The 20,000-nt window shown below is 30.1% G+C and overlaps 2 protein-coding genes across 2 annotated transcripts in view; one reads left to right on the forward strand and one right to left on the reverse strand.

Annotated features, from left to right (window-relative positions):
- LOC119578154 (protein OPI10 homolog) overlaps window positions 1-4,217 on the forward strand; it is a 5,070-nt gene extending 853 nt beyond the window's left edge. Inside the window, exons 2-4 of the mRNA XM_037925890.1 lie at window positions 1,613-1,742; window positions 2,270-2,454; window positions 2,709-4,217. Coding sequence (XP_037781818.1) covers window positions 1,613-1,742; window positions 2,270-2,454; window positions 2,709-2,960 — 567 coding nt within the window. The 3' untranslated portion in view covers window positions 2,961-4,217. The remainder of the gene's footprint in view (window positions 1-1,612; window positions 1,743-2,269; window positions 2,455-2,708) is intronic.
- A 3,030-nt stretch (window positions 4,218-7,247) lies between these two features.
- LOC119578155 (U6 snRNA-associated Sm-like protein LSm3) lies at window positions 7,248-19,204 on the reverse strand. The gene is made up of 3 exons (XM_037925891.1): window positions 19,062-19,204; window positions 8,195-8,396; window positions 7,248-7,829 (listed from the first exon to the last, which is right to left on the reverse strand). The coding sequence occupies exons 2-3, from the start codon at window positions 8,387-8,389 to the stop codon at window positions 7,710-7,712; spliced, it is 315 nt and encodes a 104-aa protein (XP_037781819.1). The 5' UTR covers window positions 8,390-8,396; window positions 19,062-19,204; the 3' UTR covers window positions 7,248-7,709.
- Window positions 19,205-20,000: the final 796 nt, after the last annotated feature.

Consider the following 20,000-nt stretch of genomic DNA (forward strand, 5'->3'; position numbering starts at 1 on the left):
ATAATTTTAGTTTATTCTCTTATTTCGTAAGACTAGGTCGACTAGAATTCGTTCACTCTATTCAACGTTACTTTTAACCTTTCTTTAACCCTAATGCACTTGAAGAGTTAGTGTGTCATGTACCTTTGAGATGCTAGTGACGAAAACTAATTAAATTAATCGGTGATTGTCAGACTAGCAGTTTATCAAGTGCCAAACGACCTCCGCACTTCACGCTCCGGCAAAGACCAACAGAGCTCAGTCGTACATATATTCCGATGAAACTCGGACGCATTCCCTACTCAAAGATAAATCAAATCTTCAAGCTCCTGTTTTCCCAGAATTTACATAGTGGCAGTTTGAAGGCTTCACCAGGTTAATTCCCTGTGGCCTGTCGCGATAATATCTGGTTGTGACGTTTTCTTAAACATGCAGAGGTAATTTAAGCAATACATAACGTCATTTCAGCTCCTTTCTATAGATTTACCTTTTTTTGTTTTGTGTGTGTGTGTGTGTGTGTGTGTGTGTGTGTGTGTGTGTGTGTGTGTGTGTGTGTGTGTGTGTGTGTATCTGTGCATGGCCTGTCTTGTATGATTATTATTTTATATCATCATCATCATTATTATCATTTTTTTTATTAATATTATTATCATTATTTTTATTATTATTATCATTATTTTTACTATTATTATCATTATTTTTACTATTATTATCATTATTTTTATTATTATTATCATTATTTTTATTATTATAATTGTTGTTGTTGTTTTAATTAAAGATAATTTGAATATTTGATTTAGCACAGACTCCATAATAGCTAAACAAGTGTACATTTATTTCTGCCTTATCTATCTATCTGTCTGTCTGTGTGACCATCTGTCTATCTCTTAATTGGTCTGTCTATATGCCCATCTGTATATCAATCTCTCTGTGTGCCTGTCTCTCTATGTCTCTTTATCTCTGTATGTATCTATATATTTTCATGGTTTTGTATCTATAGCTCTCTGTAGTAGTAGTAGTAATAGTATTTTTTCTTCTCTCTCTTTCTCTTTCTCTCTTTGTTTCTCTCTTTCTCTTTCTCTCTTTGTTTCTCTTTCTCTTTCTCTCTTTGTTTCTCTCTCTCTCTCTCTCTTTCTCTCTCTCTCTCTCTCTCTCTTCTCTCTCTCTCTTCTCTCTCTCTCTCTTTCTCTCTCTCTCTCTCTCTCTCTTCTCTCTCTTTCTCTCTCTCTCTCTCTCTCTCTCTCTCTCTCTCTCTCTCTCTCTCTCTCTCTCTCTCTCTCTCTCTCTCTCTCCCTCCTCCCTCTCTCCCCCCCCCCCCCCCCCTCCCTCTCCCTCTCTCTCTCTTTGAAGTAATATTAATTTTTTTCTTTCAATAGATATCTATGATTTTCCCCCTAGTAGCATTCATCAGTGTTACATGCATTAATTATTTATTGATGTTTTAAATAATTGACTCTTATCCTTAATGAATATCAAACCCTTCCACAGGTGCAAACAGACAAGCAGATCCACTTCACAATATTTATAATTTACTCCCATGTTTCATGTACTCCCCCTTTGCAATCATTTCTTTGATGATTTACCATATGTCATTACTTTTATCCTCAAGGAATGCCAACCTCCTCTTCCGCAGGTGCAAACAAACTTCGAGCAAGTGGGGGAGAAACAATTTTTGTGCATCATTCCCGAGGCCGACAACATCAATCACGTGGTAGTCTTTCTGACGGGCAGTGTCCCCTTTCCCGATGGTCTTGGGGGCTCAGGTCAGGAGGAGTGGAGGGGGAGAGTTCGTTTTTATGGTGGCTTTTGTTCGTAATGGTTTTATTGGGGGAGGGGGGTGGGTGTCTTGTGTTCCCCCACTGCCTCCTCACTGTCTCTGTCTCTGTTTTGGTTTTTGTCTTTTTTTTTTAACTGTGTTCCTCTTTCGCTCTGTCCCTCTTCTGTTGTTCCACTTCCTCTCTCTGTTTATTTTCTACTCCTCTCTTTCTGTTTTTTCTCTTGTCTCTCCTCTCCTCTCCTCTTTCATTCTTTCTTTCTTTCTTTTTCTCTTTCTCTCTCTCTGAGGATTTTTTTTTTCTGGGTTCATTTTAGATGTATCTTTTCCTTTTCTTTTCTTCACTGATGTTGATATTTAGGTCTCCAACATTTTAATTGTATAAAGTTTAATAGGGAATAAAACATCAATGCTTTTAAGGATTAAGTTTCAAATATATTGTAATAAACATAGTTTACAGAATGAACCCAGTTTATCAAAGTCCCTTATTCATGTATGTCCTTTCTTCCAAAACAGTCTACTTTAGTTGGCCAGACCCCAATGGCCCCCCCACCTGGCACCTACTGGGTAACATAACGAACACCAAACCCTCAGCAATATTCAAGATTTCCGGCCTAAAGAAAACGGGTGACTCGATCCTACAGTCGGGGTATAATTTCGGAGCTCAGAAAGTATCGCACAATGCTCAGATTGGGATATCGGTAAGTCTCTTTAGTTTGATTCTGGTCTTCTTGCACATGTCGTGGTTATACTTTAGTGTTTTGTGAATTTGGTGTAGTGCATATATGTATTTCTTCTTTTTTTTTATGGTTTAGATGCAAACAGATGAAATTTTTAAGATCTGGTGATTTTGAAATATACGTGTAGCTCGCATCCTGAAATTCTTTAATGATACGATACTCAGAATACCAATGCTCTTGTAACACAATACCATTGCTCTTCTAATGCAATACAGGTGGAACCACTGTCACAAATACAGGGCCAGGTTGCCAATCCATCCACAGAGGCATCAACCCTTAATTCCTACATGGAGTTCAGCCATGCTATGTGCGAAAACCTCTACAACTTTGCATCTAGCTTCGCCCAGAGTCCTTCGCAGATCACCCCTAATCCATCCGAACAGTACTTACCCTTCTCAGTGCTCACGAAATGGTACGAGAGCTTCAGCCGGAAGTTGCAACAGAACCCGAATTTCTGGAAGAAGTAGTGAGCCAAGGCAGTTGCATCGTTTTTGTGGCTCTTGTGTAATTGTAAGCTGTTTGTGCATTGCCAGTGATTGATGCCCATATGACTAGCACAAGCAGAATACATTTTTTCAGCAAAATGCCCTTACTAAAGCTCAAAGAAAATAATGATATAATGGAGATCATGAATTATCTCTTTATCTAATGTCTCTTCATTTTTGCTTATACATCTTATACAGCAGAATTAACAGTGTCTTAATGCTGTATTGTATTCCCCTTTTATATAGCTATGATATAGAATGCTTTGTGATTAAATTTTATTCCGAGTTATCTTCATGACTCATAATTCTCATTTCTTTGTGAAACACAGTGATGATTTAGTGGCCTATACATCCATATCAAAAGAGTGTAATTCTTTGTTATACTATGGTGATTTATTGCATAATTTCTTGCGGATATATATAGAGAATTTTGGCATATAAAATTTTCCATAAGGTTGGTCACTTGTTAAGCTTGGAGGTCTGGATAAGATTACAACAACAGTTCCAGGTATTGTTTCACAGAATGGAGTAATGGAGATAAATTATATATCATAATATGGTTTGATTACTCTCAGAAAAAGGAGGGGAAGAACGAAGTGTCTGGTTGCATCTCAATCATTATTTGTAAAGGAATATCTCTGGCAGAAGAATTTCAAGAAAATTACATTTTTTTCTTAATTACCTTTCTGTCCCATGATGAAAGGCATTTTACAATTAATGGGAATTGTAAATTAAGTCTTACTATATCCTATTTTTAGAGTTTTTCTGTTAACCTCTCTTTTTTTTTTTTTACTTACAATAATGTTATGTTTACCTGCTGTGTATAAGAAAAGAATTTAGATATATATTTTATTTGTTTTCTAAGATTTCCTATACTATAGTCAGTTTTATACTGATTTTGTATACCTTTTTTAATATTTTTGATTTTTATAATACCTGTTTATGTTTGTGGGGTCTGTTTTGGGTGTATAAAATGGATACTGCTCAGTTAATAGACTGGATTCCTTTTTCTACAGTCAGTCAGCCCAGTTTGTAGTTAACTAGACTTAACAGTGTCATCTTGTGTGCTTCTGTTAGCAAGTGTCATTTAAATATGTCCCAGATTTATTTTAGAGAAAGCAGAGGCAGTTGGGGATGGGATTGGTAGACTTGTTAAAAGGAGTGTGGCCCATCTTCTCTGTGCTTGAAGTGTGAACTGTGATACAAAAAGATTAATAAATGCTAAAGATGATTGTATAATGTCTTGTGTAAATTGCATGGATTCCAGTTATTAATATGATGTCACACGGTCCAATTAAATGAATGACATGGAAGAAAATCATGGGACACAAGATAATTATGATGTATACTGAAAAACAACAAAATATCAGTCAGTCAGTCAGTCCAGGTAGAGTTTTCAGTGAAATGTCAAAGCTGCTGATAATGGTTATAGTTGTCAGCAATAATTCTTTAGTTACGTAAATACTTACGACCATAATTCTTCCTCTTATCACTGCTGTCTTTCCAGCAAATTATTTGATGTTTAAGTTTCACCACTGCAATTTCTCTTAACATGTTCAAGGCTGTTATTATGTTATGACAACTCCAGGAGACAGAAATAATAGTTTCACTGTTATGATTACAAAATGTAAAGACAGATAGGCAAACACTTACAAAGACCTACACTCATATACATTTAAATATCAACTTTGTCAGAGAAACATGTGCCATGGATTTATATCCCTTTTCCTGATAAATTTTTCCCTGGTCTATGCTCTTAACCCATTAACCCATTGCCGACGGGTGGCATGTACGTACATGCCATGGCATGGCGGGACCATCTGCCAGGGGCACGTACGCACATGCCATAGAGTATGCATGGACATGCCATGAGTTTTTTTTTTTTTTGTTACAATCACGGCAAAAGATTATTTTTTTGCCAGTGAAAGTGTGACTAAGTTGGTTCTAACACTTTCTCATTTTTACCATGCAACAAACAAAAAAAATGCAACAAACCGACAATTTCAACTCCATGATGCCTCACACTGCTTATTTTATTTGGACTATAGACCGAATAATGATCAACTATGGAGTCTATATAACAACAAAAATACCCTTCAGTCTCGATTTATCAGGAAGTTTGGCAAGTAGAGACTGTAAAAAATAATGAAAATTGAAAATACAACATATCTTCGTAGTATTACGAAGAAACGGCATGGGATGCTGGTATTTGGCATGAGTGGTCGCGCATGCTCGGGCGACGATATAAGCCCCCGGCAGCGAGGCCCGGGCCACTATGAATGCTACCCGTCAATTATGGGTTAACTGCAGTACTAAAAATTGACTAGAAGCCAGTAATGCTGGTTCTTGGCACCTATTGGTAGTTTCCCTTATTTATGACTGGTCCGTAACAGCTTGTAGGCATTTTACAAACAAAAGACTAAAGAGTAGAGGTTTCCCTTCACTCAAAGTGTCTGTATCTAAGAGTGACACCAAGTAAATGATGCCCCCACTATTGGCAAAAGACGATCTCTCCCTGATGAGCCAAAGATGCAGGGAGTGTCATGATATAGTGCCATCTGCGACTAAGTCTACCAAAGCCATTGCATGATTTCATGACATCCACAACCAAAGCATTAAGAGTTCCATGCTTTATAGTCTCATTGGCGATATTAAGTGACATGAAGCAGGACATTTTTCATTTATTGAAAACTTTCTGCCAATTCAGCATGTAAGGTCATTTGTGTATACAAAATATAGTGATAGGGTAGGTCTTTGGGGCAAAGGTAAATTTTTTGGCTCAGTAAGACAAGGTTTGTGGATTTCCAGAATGGTCTGTGGTCAAAACAAATGTACCATACATCAGAGGTTACACAGCACTTTGGTAAAGTATTGTAGCAAAAAGGGTAAATATAAGTTAACAATTAGGATAAGTGGACAGAAGAAGGGGATGAAGAAGAGAAGGAAAAGTAAAGAGGGAGATGAAAAGATCCTGCAAAATTAGTTGAGGCGAGGGCTGAGGTCCAAGGCAGGGGTGATCCCTACATAAGGCCTCAGTCTCTGCCTCCCAAGCCCCCTCCCCCCCCACGGCAACAATGAGCAAGGGATGGGGGGGGGGGGATATACTATGCAACTCATATATACTTAATAAACATATTCCGTGACCTCACGCATTGCACAAGTCGTACCTGCATTGTAGAAAAACATCTGAATACTGCCTAAAAAATACTCACAATTCTGAGGTAATTCTTCAGTCCTGACATCAAAAATTTACTGTAGATCATTCATCAGAGTACCTCATATATTAACATAGATTCATAGATACAACAAAAATCAAACCGCACTCTTTATTTATCTCTCCCTCTTTCTATCGTGGCAAAGATATACTTAAAATGTTGCAAACGACTGGCTGAATGCGAGAATTCAATAAAACTGTTGCATTTAAAATATTCATCACCAACCTGCCAATAGTCAAATGATTTTCATCACTAGAACAATAAGAAAAATTAGTATGGTTTTTCCTGCCATCGCCCATACCACTGCAGACAGGCCATTAACCATACTCATTAAAAACTAGACAGACCCCCTTCCTACAATCACCCTTTATAGATAACATTGTTATTCCAAATAATTCCTCTAACATTTGGAAAGCTTGCTTCAGACTCTTAAAGACCCTTAAGAATTCATGCAAATAGAACAACGAAGGGAAGCACAAGAAAACGCGTGAATATGCGACGAATATACCCTGAAGAAGCAGTAAATGCGAAAAGGCCTTCAGCACATTCATGTGTTTTCTTGTACTTCCCTTCATTGTTCTACTTGCAGTTTGTTCGACATGAATTCCACACATTAAGAATCTATACATAGCTGTTGGCCTATATATTTTGTTTCCCTTATATATGGCCACTATCCTTTTTGTCTTTAACCTTAATCTGGTTTGTGTATATTGTTGAACTAATAACAAATGGGTTACTTTTGAATGCTAATCAATCCCCGAGTGCTGTTTATGCCTTATATTTTTAAAGCTGACTTATAGTTCAACTTTATAATTTGTAAGTGTTTTCCAAATGCTCTTTATACGAAATGTATGTGAGATGATTGCCTTATAGTATTTTTATTTTCTCCACAACAAACTATAACATTAAAATTTTTAAAAAGGGTATACCCTCTTGTAAGAGTACGCAGAGAGACTATTCTTTTCTGTAAAAAAAAAGAAGAAAAAAATCACTCCCCTTTTAAGGTTAGTACTAATGTGGAAGGAATATAAAAAGGAGAATAGAAACTTACAAATATAATTAAACACTTTAATTTTTAACATCGTCTTCTCATAAAAGGATTGAATAAGTTGAAAATCCTGAAATGCTTTGCAATTGTTTTTATTACCTACTTTCAGTCTTTGGAAAAGTGGAAACTGGGAACTGCTATCTTGAAACAAATGTTCTGACTTTTTTTCATACTATTGTATGATAAGTTACTTATGGAACATAAGGTAGCTTCTCGCAAGAAAAAATAAATAAATACTAGAAAAATGTAAAATAGAATTTAAAAACCATTTCTAACACTACCTTCCACAAAAGGTATCTGAAACATGGACCCCAGCCATTACATGAAAATCTTTCAAGTCCACAATTATAACATAAAATATTAGCAATACCCATTATAAAATCCTAATGACATTACAGGTAGGTTTTAGACATTCCTCCCACCCATAAAACAAGGAAATAATTCTAACTAAGTATGCAATTCTAATTCCTATACCCCTCCGCCTCTCATTGGAGGAGCTACAAGGATCACGCCGTCGCCTCGAACAAATAGCATGGGGATATTCCTCCTCGTTGTTTTGTAAACCTCTTCAAAAGTTTCGTCGTCAACCTGGAAGGAAGTTATAGTATCGGTATGACATGAAGAGAGCTAGTCTTTACTTTTATGATTGAATTTTGGTTAAACAATCTAAAGTAGGTTTTAAATATGCTTTAGTCAGATGTTTTTAAAAGAAATTTATGTTTTTTTTTACCCCTCATTTGTAAACTGCGGTTTACAGTTATTCTATTAACATCTTAATATCCTCAAAAATAAAGATGTTTCTTTAAAATCTTATAATAACCTGAAGATTGGTAATGAAGCCAAGACCAAGAGCTTTTACCATCACAAATATTCTCACAGCAATAACTAAAATATAAAAATTTGCACTGGAAAAAATCAATTGGCAATAAAAACAATTATTTCCCAATCCACACCTCCACTGACGTCACAGTCTCTTCCACGTCCCCTAGAATCATGTTGAGGTGCTGGTCATACGCATGCAGACGTCCTCTAAGCTCTCTCTCATTGCGCATCTTGACGTAGATCCTCTCGTCCAGCGACAAGCGGATGAGGTCTAGGGGCTCCTCAACAGCCATGGTACCGGTAGTTGGCTCTCCATCTTCCGCCATTTTTCAGCTGCGGAAGAAAACCATTCGGTGAAAAAGAATTCTTCCCTCTCAAATATACTTCCGTCTCTTAACTGTACTTGTATATATCTGAAGTAATCTATGATCAAGAAACTTCATTCTATTTTCTTTCTCTTTTACTTCTGTATTATAACCATTTCTTATCTCAACATGGAAATATCTTAAAAATTCAATTCATACCACACGATCCACCCATTATATGAGCTTTCACCATCACCATCTGCAGTTCCCTCCCCTTCTAAGTTCCCCAACTCAACGCCACCAACTTAAACACAAGTCCTCAGAACACAAGCCAATCACAGGTTTCAGATACAACAAAGCTGGTAGTTCGCGCACAGTCAGTACTGAGCGATGACCTTGGGTACAGAGGGTCTGTTCTTTCTGTCTACTCAAACTTATAATTTTCTTTATTATTACCTTCCACGTTTTATCGACTGCTTATTTACGTATCAAAAAGTACTTATCAAAACTATAAAAATGTAAATCAAATGAAGATGGGTTATTGATTGTGTATTTTATCTACTATATCAAGATGTGTATAATATGAATATAAATGTTATCCTTTTCACTGTAACTCGTGAAAATTACCAATAACGATTTCTCATTACACCTTAATCCACAAGGAAATATCAGGGTTATACAAACTAAATAAGTATAAATCATCACTATCATTTATTTTTTAAAAATGGTACAAAAGATTACAAGAGTAAAGCTTCATTCATTGATCTTTGTACCCGAGATTTCTCAGTTCCATACACCCACACAAAACCAAATGAGAAATGGCAGTAATATATCTCACATTACGGGTCAATATTGAAGACATATAGGTACAACCTTCATTCCAATTTAACAATAAAATTTTCCCTAAAAAGAGTCCTGATTAAAGATATATGTGACTGCTGCTATAAATGTGCCATTGCATCTACACTCGGTCCAAATTCACAGAATTTGTGTAAAAAACATATAATTTCAGGTAGAGGTAAATATAATATTTATTTCACATATGAATTCAGGATCATTTAGTTATCATAGTACAAAAAAAAAGAAAAAGACAAAACATAAAAAAATATATCTTGTAGTTTTCATTACTGCATAACACTGAAATTATAATTAAGTGATAAATCCCCACTACAAAAATCACAAACATTATCCCTCAGTAATCTTGGACCAAAATTAAGGTACATTATCACCTCGTCAAGATGAAGCCAAACGTTCAACCACGTCACAGCTCTCAAGTTGTTCTTTCACACACATGTTCCTTTAAGAGGCTATGTTCATTCATATCTTCACACCTTCACTCTAGAAGAACCCTTCAAACTTGTTACTGTTTTCCTCAATCAGTTTTTGTGCCTCTGCCCACGTGACCTTCTTCGGAATAGCTTCCCTGAGGAACTCGAGGTGCTCGGTCGTGTGCACCAAGGAAGACAGGGCCTCGTAGTCCATCCGGTCTTTGTCCTCGGCAAACTTGTAAGACTCGATGGCCAGGAATTCGATGAAGAGCTCCGTGGCCCGCGTGATGAGGTGAAGAGTATCCTGCGAGACCGTCTCCACGTCAGGGCAGCTCTTCATGATCATCTTAACGCGCTGGGTGGGGAGGGTGAGGTCTGTCGGGTTCAGGCTTGGGCGGCCACGCATACCTGTGGGCGTGGAGCCTCCGGAGGACTTTATGGACGGAGATTTTACAGGAACCTTGGATGGGGAAGATGCCATTTCTGCTTCCAACCTGAAGTAGCAACAGGATATAATATACTAGTTACTGAATTACCGACTGGCTTAAGGTTACTTTTCTTTCTGATAAAATTTACTTTTATATTCAACAGTGGTGAAGCAGAAATGGTATCTTGTGATGAAAGTTACACATTACATTTTCCTACAATAATTCAAATGCACAGGTTTTAATCATGACTGATCATGTATTTCTTTTAAAACATGGAATACTGTGTGTATGCAAATACCCTCCCAAACAAGGACAAACCCAATCTCCTGGTAATTCACATTTCTATGTAAAATGCTTTGGTATATATATAAAATATATATACATTATACATATATATATATATATATATATACAATATATATATATATATAATATATATATAATATATACAAAGTATATAATATATATAAGATATATATATATAGATATATATACAAAATATATAATATATAGATATAGTATATATATATAATGATATATATATATGATATAATATATATAAATATATATCATAATATAATAATATATATATAATAATATATATAAATAGTATATAATACTATAATATATATATAAATATATATATATTAATATAAATGATAATTAATATATGAAAATATATATATAATATGAATATATATATATATATATATTATATATTGTATATATAATATTATATATATATAGTATATATATTATATGATATATATATATATATATATAATATATTATATATTATATATATATATATATATATTGTATATATATTAATATAGTATATGTATTATATTAATATATATATTATGTATAATATATAAATAAATATATAAACTATATATATATAAATTATATATATATATATACATATATATATAAATATATATATATATAGATTTGGATTATATATATATATATATATTTATATATCTATATATTATACTATTGTATAATATTAATATATATATATATATATTATATATAATATAATATATATAATATATATAAATTATATAGTATACATAATATATATATATAATAAAATAAAAATATATATATATATATCTATTATATATAATCTATATATATATCTACTCTATTTGTATATATATCTATATATATTATAAGATTATCTACTGATATATAGATTATCTATATCTATTAAATACAAGATATATATAATATATCTCTCTAATATAATTATTTTATATTATATATATATATAATATATATATATATATATAATCTATCTATATTAATATATATCTATTATATATTTCATTATATATATATAAATCTTTATGTATATCTATATATTATGTCAAGATATTATACAATATATATCTATATATATATATATACTATATATATAATATATATATTTATATAAAATATATCTATAATATATTATAATATACATTATATATATATATATTATTTCTATATATGTACTATATCTATCTATATCTTACTATATAATATCTTTATTATATATATATTATCTTATTATTATATCTCTCTAATCTATATTATATATTGTATATATATTCTATATCTATCTTATTTTTATTCTATATATATAATCATTCTTCTATTCTATCTCATATATTATCTATATATATATATATATCTACTATATATATCATATCTCACTATATTTCTATATCCTATCTATACTATATCTCTATTATAATCTATATATATATATGATATATCTCTATAATATATATCTATCTATCTTTAAATTATATTAATATATATTATATATATTATATTTTATAGTATTTACTTATTCTATATTATATCTATATACTATATTATATATATATATATATAATATATTATATATATTATATCTATATATATAATATATATATCAATCTTATATCTTTTTATTCTATTATATAATCTCTATTAGTATATCCATCTATATATATTACTACCCAATCTATCTACTCTACATATTATCTATATATAATAGTTAGTAGTATTTTTCACTCATAACTCTCTCTACATATTCTATATATATTGTATTTATTTTACTTTATTATCTCTATGATATATCTTATTACTATTCAATCATATTATCTTATATCTATCTAATTATATACTCTTTCTATATCTCTCTTATATATATATATCTCTAATATCTAATATATCATATATATATCTATACTCTATACATATTTATAATATATACTCTAATATCTATTATCTATCTAATATTATATATATCTATTATCTTATATGTATATATACATCTATATTATATTTCTTTATATTCTTATATATATTATATCATTATATATATACTTTATATTATCATTCTTTTTATACTTCTTTAAAATCTTTATTAATCTATACTATATATATTACTAATTTGTATATATATATAATTTATTCTTATATATTATATATATATTATATACTATATATTTACTAATCTATTGTACTATATATATATTTATATCTTATTTATATACTATCTATTTATATATACGTTCTTATATTATACTATATATTGTATAACTATCTATATTTATATTATATATTGTATAATTATATATATATTATATATCATATTAAATATAATAATCTTCTTTATTTTAATTCTCTTAAAATTAATAATTATCTAATATAAATGTAAATCTATACACATTTCTTTTTATCCTTTCATCTCTATATCTACCTTATTATATCCCCTTCTATATCTCAAAATTATATATCTACTTATTTATCTCTATATATATTTATCTCTATCCTATCTTCTATATTTTATATATCTATTCTCCTTTAATTTTAATTTCTATTTACTATTATACAATTAATATTATTATATATTCATTTAAAATACATTACATAAAACCTGTTTCATTTAATTTTTCCTTACAAACAAAATTGGAAAAGCAGAATTAAATTTCCATTAATGTATAATATATCATAGATATAGTTAATAATATTAAGCTGTATTGATTTAGAATGGTAACTAGGGTATAGTTTAGTGTAAGTGAGGCTAAGAATTTTTTAAAAGTAAGCTCCCTTAACTTATTAAATTGTTTATATGTTTTTTCCTTTCATTTAATTTAATTACTTTGCCATTATCTTGATGTTTTTTAGTCTTTAACCTTTAAAATTTAAAAGCCGTTAATTTAAATTATTATCTTTATCATCGGGTAAATAAAGATTGGCTGCAAAAATAAATACTATATCTAAATAAGGAGAGAGAGAGAGAGAAAGAAAGCGAGGAAAGAGAGAGAGCAGAGAAAAAGGTAGAAAGAAAAGAAGAGAAGGAAAAAAAGGGAAAAAAATTATTTATGTATTTCCTGATAACATATGTCCCTTTCCCGGGGTTTTTGTAATTCTTCTTTTCTTTTCCGTTTCTCAACCCAAATTTTCCCTTTCAAATCACTTATTTTCAAATCGCTTCAAATTTTTTTGAATTAATTCATGAAGAAAACGCAAAAAAAATTAAAATAATGATTAATAAGTAAAATAAGAAATAATTAAAATAATAAAGAAACAACGTGCATTAACAGTAGAACAAGAAACGATTGAAAAAAAAGGAGTTTTTGTAAAATTAATCTGGAAAATCTTAAAAAGGCAAAAAATAAGGTGATGGTAACGTTAACACACACCAAATGCATCCCCCAAAAAAGAAGCCCCCTGGATCCTTTTAAATCTAAAATAAGACAACACTCCATGCAGAAAGATTTTGTAAAAGTATTTATACAACTAAAAGCTAAAAGTTCTCGGTTTACCTCATAGCTTACAAGGATATAAATATTTAGAAGTAAAAATTCTGTTTGGCCTTGAAAGGTTAACATTGCGTATTGGAAATTCTTAAAAGAAAAAATCAAACATTATTACATTTTTTTTTTTTTTTTTAAAATCTATAAGCTCATATCAAATAAAAATTTACGTACGCCCAAATGCTCAATAAGAACTGATCCGGGTATTTTTTTCAAGAGATAATATAATGAGATATAGATAGAGAAGATCTAAAGAAGGAATATATAAGATATCGCCAATAAATACAGAATACAAGATGAGAGAAGATAGATATAGAATCTATAGATATAGAATATATAACAATAACTTATATAGGAGAATAGTAATAAAATAGATGATATAAATACGGATGAGAGAGATAGATATACAAAATATATATATATTAGAGATAGATATGATATAATGACAATATATATATATATACAGAAATAGAGTATAGATACTACTAGAATAATAGAAGATATAGAGAGAAGAGACATAGGATAGATATATAGAGAATACTAATACTATATATATATATAAATATAATATATAACAATATATATATAGTAAAGAGATATATATATAGGAGAGTAAAATATAGATAAGAAGATAAAGAAGATATAGATAAGTATATAGATAGAAGATATGATACATATTAGATATAGATTAGATAGAAAAATATAGATAGATATATATATATATAGATATATAGAATAGTATTATAGATATGATATAGTAGAGATATAGATATAGGATATAATGAGATAGATATAGATAATATTGGAGAGATATATATAGTATATATATATATAGTATAATATATATTATATATATATTATATAAAGGGATATAGATAGGTATATATATGAATAGAGAATGATATTATATGATAAGAGATATATATAGTATATAGGATAAGATATATATACGATAAGATAGATAGAATTAGAGATAGAGATGGAGAATACATATATATGATATAGTATAATATATATGATAATATAGATATTATAGACATAATGATAGATGATGATCATAGAGATTAAGATATGAATAAATATATAGAAGTATATAGATATAGATGATAGAGAGTTTATAGTCATGATACATAATATGAATAGATATAATGAGATATATATAATATATATGTAGATCGTATATTATATCTAGAACCATATATATGTAGCAATTAGTATATATATATATTAAGCATATATTTGTATAATATAGATATAGAGTAATATAATATTTATAGATATACTTTTATATCGAGCATAAGTATCTGATATTATAGTATATATATTATATTATCTGATTATGATATATATATATGTATATATATTGATAATATATATAGTATATATAGTTTAATATATATATATATATATAGAATATAGATATACAAATATATATATATATATAATAATATTATATAAAATATGTATACAATAATGAATAGATACTAATATATATTTTTAATATATTTCTATATAATAAATATTATATTTTGTATAATAAAATATATATATATTCATATATATTTTTATATAAATATATTTGAATACATCTTCATATTATATAAATATTATATATTCTAAAATATTATATATATATATATCATATATATATATATATATATATTATCTATATATATTTATTCTTATTCAATTATTAATATATCTCTATCATATATTATATTTTATATTTAATCATTATATTATATATATTTTTTATCTCACTATTATATAATTTTATATCTATATTATTATATACAATATATATTATATTATAATATATTTTTATAAAATCATTATTATTATATCTATAATATATACAATTATATATATCTATAATTACAATTATATTATATATGTACTATATCTAATCTTATATATCTCTCTTATATCTTCTATTCTAATATATATCTATATATTTTATTATCTTTATATTATATTTTTATTTATATATCTATTATTTTATTGTATATTTTATATCCTCTATTTTATAGTATATCTTATCTTCTATAAAATTTTATATTATCTCTCTTTATTCTATGTATATATATATCTTATATATTTATATATCTTTCTCTTCTATTCTATAATATAATCTATTCTATATATTATTAAATATATTTCATCTTTCTATATATATATATCATATTAATATATTCTCAATATTAATATATTTCTATATCAATACTATTCTCTTCCCATATTTTAAATCATCATATATATATATTCCCTATATTCTATTCCATATTATATTTTCCATTATACCATATATCTTTTTATACTCATTCTATATATCTTATACAATTTTAATTTATATATTATATATATATATATATTATCTATATATATTTTATTTATCTCATTCTATATATCTCTATTATATATATTCTATCTATATATATATATATCTCTATTATTTTAATATATTATATATCTTATAAAATCTCTCTTCTATATAATATTGTTATATTGAAACTATATATATTATATTACTTATCTATCTTATTATCTTTTATATTATAATATCATTGTAATATATATATTGATATATATATATATATAATTTATATATATATCTCAATCTATATATAAATATTAATACTAATATACTAATTATATATATATTATATATATAATATATATATATAATATATATATAATATAATATATATATATAACATATACACAATATATATATATAATATATATACATAATAAAAAAGATAAACAATACATAAAACCTTGTTTTTTTAATTTTTCCTTGGAAAAAGCAAAAAAACAAAAAAAGTGTGGAAAAGAAGCAAGAAAATGACACATTTCCATTAATGGTAATACCATAATATACCATAAGCATCATAGTTTACATAATACTTAACGTACTCGTATTGCCATTCAGAAAATGGTAATAGGGTTCACTAGTTTAGTGTTACAGCTGATGGCTAGTTGATGTTCTTTTAACAAAACTCGATGAAGCTCCCTGTAACATGTATTAATAGTGATTATATATGTATTTTTTTCCTTTTCAAATTTTAACCATTTTCTAAATTACTTGTGACAATTATCTTGAATAGGTTTTAATATGAATACTATTACCATTTAAAAAATTAAAAGACACAGATATACATTTAAACTTATTACTCTGCTTACAAGTCCGGGTGCAACATAATGGAATTAGGCATTACAGAGAGATATAAAAGGTCAACATATAAATCAAGAAAAGGAGAGAGAGAGAGAGAAAGAAAGAGAGAGAGAGAGAGAGAGAGAGAGAGAGAGAGAGAGAGAGAGAGAGAGAGAGAGAGAGAGAGAGAGAGAGAGAGAGAGAGAAAAGAAAAAAAAAAAAAATTGAATTCTCTATGTTAGTTACCATGACATAAAAAAAATAAGCGTCACTTTCCGTGTCGAGTTTAGTGACGGTATTCCTTGCTTTTCTCCAGTTCTCTCTAATTTGCAAAATATTCTAAAAGTCAACTTATTTTCAAAGTCGCTTCAATTATATTTCTGAAAATCTAATTCAGTGAAGAAAAAGCAGACAGAGACAATAAATAAAGAAATAATGATTAGAGATAAGAGAGAAGACGGGGAGAAAGGGGAGAAGGTTAAGAAAGTAGAGAAAAAGAGAGGAGCAAAAGCAGTAGCAAATAACAGGTAGAAAGAAAAACAGAATGAAAGAAGTTGAAAAAAAAAAGGAGGGAATAGAAAAAATTAAATAATGGAAAATACTTTAAAACGGCGAAGAAATTAAATCAAATGTAGTGTATCGGTATACGTTAATTTCATCCACACTTCAGCGTAAAGTGAATATTACACGACCAAATAATTAAACAGAAGACCCCCATGGCATTCCTTTAATCTCTAAAACACTAACAAGAACAAACAAAAAACTCCTATATATTCACCAGTTTTATATTCATTAGATATAGGCTGAAAACGGTAATATATATATACAAAATCTAAACAATGCTAAAATGTTCTACAGGCTTTATACTCTCATAGCTATAATCATATATGTGACATATATAAAATATTTCAATAAATGTAAAAATATACTGTGGCTCCTAATGACAGAGGACGCAATCTAACGATATGACTGTAATTCGCGAAAACATTCTCCCTCAAATACGCATAACGTCTACACGATTATTACAGTTTAAAATCTATAAGCTCATATCAAATAATAATTTACGTACGCCCAAATGCTCAATAAGAACTGATCTAGCGTCCAGGAGTTCGCGTTTCTCTCCCACCGTGAGTAAGTCGGACTAAAAAAAAATAAAATAAAATAAAAAATGCATGTCCCCAACGACCTTATACGAAACAAAGAAATAAAACAAAAAACGAAAATAATATTCAAGTCCCCAACGACCTTATACTTAGCCTCCGCACCCAACAACCGCTCCAGCAAAGGCCAACACCCCCTCTCCTTCCCCCCCTACCACCACCACCACCCCCCCCCTCCTTCCACCCACCTATAGCTCTCTCTCTCTCTCTAGACTAACTTCATCGACATAAAAAAAAAAAAAAAAAAAAAAAAAACACAGCGACCTTCCCTCTGGCTGTGATGTCCCTGCCGATGGCCTTTGCCGGAGTGCCGGAGTGACTGGCCAAGTACGAGGCGATCTCTGGGGGGGTGGATTTGGGCGGAGCGGAGGCAACCTATTTGTACAATTTTGCAACAAAAAAAAATATATATGTATATGTAAATCTATTTGTTCTTCTGCAAATACGAATAAATTATCTTAAATCGCCGTCTTTCGTGCCTTATGGGCTTAATTATGGCATTACTAATAATTACTCTTAATATAAGTAACAGAAAGTAAAAAACAATTAAAAAAGAAAAAAGAAAAAAAAAATATTCAAATTTCTCCCCGAAAAAAAAAAAAAGTTTTCAAAATTCCTAAAAAAAAAAAAAAAAAAAAAATTCAAAAACTTTAATTCATCACAAACAAACAAGCAAACAACTACAAAAAAAGAAGAGAAAAACAAACCAAACAATAAAAAGAAAATAAACAAAAAATAAAAACAATTTTAAATTCAAAAATTAAGCCCACGTTTTTTTTTTTTTCCCCTCAAGACCAACCCTCTCTTTCAAATTCCTCCCTAATCTCCTCCCTCTCCCCTTAATCCCTAATCCCCAATCCCCCAGAACAATCCTTACTTTGGCTCGGCGTCGAGAAAATCCCTCAAAATGGACCAAAAAGGGGATTTTTTGGGGGAAAAAAAGGAAGGAGTCGGATTCCCGGCGCGTCTCTGTGTTGTTGTCCGTGGCGGGGGTCCGGGGCGTAGAAAACGGAGCGGCGAGGGAGAGGGACGTTTGAAGGGGGGTCTTCGGTAATTTTTTTTTTTATTTTTTTTTTTTTTTTGGGGGGGGGGTTGGCGGGGGTGGGGGATTTGGATAAAAAAGGGGAGTTTTTTTTTTTTGCGGGGGTGTGGGGAGGTTGGGGTTTGGCGGGTGGTTGGAAGGGATTTGGATAAAAGGGAGGGTTTTTTTGGGGGGAGGGGAAGGGGGCGAGGGAGGGGTACGTTTGAAGGGGGGTCTTCTTTTTTTTTTTTTTTTTTTTTTGGGTGGGCGGGTGGGGGATTTGGATAAAAGGGGAGTTTTTTTTTGGGGAGGAGTGGGGGGAGGTTGGGGTTTGGTGGGTGGTTGGAAGGGATTTGGATAAAGGGGAGGTTTTTAATTGGGGGGGGAGGGGGAGAAGCGAGGGAGGGGTACGTTTGAAGGGGGTCTTCGGTAATTTTTTTTATTTATTTTTTTTTGTTTATTTTTTTTTTTTTGGGGGGGTGGGCGGGTGGGGGATTTGGATAAAAGGGGAGTTTTTTTTTGGGAGGAGTGGGGGGAGGTTGGAGTTTGGCGGGTGGTTGGAGGGGATTTGGATAAAGGGGAGGGTGTTTTTTTTTTGGGGGGAGGGGGCGAAGGAGGGGGACGTTTGAAGAGGGACTTCGATAAAAAGGGAGAGGGAGGGATTTTTTTTTAGTTTTTTTTTTGGGGGGTGGGGGGGTTTGGGGGATGGTTGGGGGGGTTGGATAAAAGGGAAGTTTTTTATTAGGATTCTATTATGGGGTTGTTGGGGTTGGGGGTGGTTGGGGAGGACTTGGA

The sequence above is a fragment of the Penaeus monodon genome, chromosome 10 (genome assembly GCF_015228065.2).
Source record: "Penaeus monodon isolate SGIC_2016 chromosome 10, NSTDA_Pmon_1, whole genome shotgun sequence".
Classification (NCBI taxonomy): domain Eukaryota; kingdom Metazoa; phylum Arthropoda; class Malacostraca; order Decapoda; family Penaeidae; genus Penaeus; species Penaeus monodon.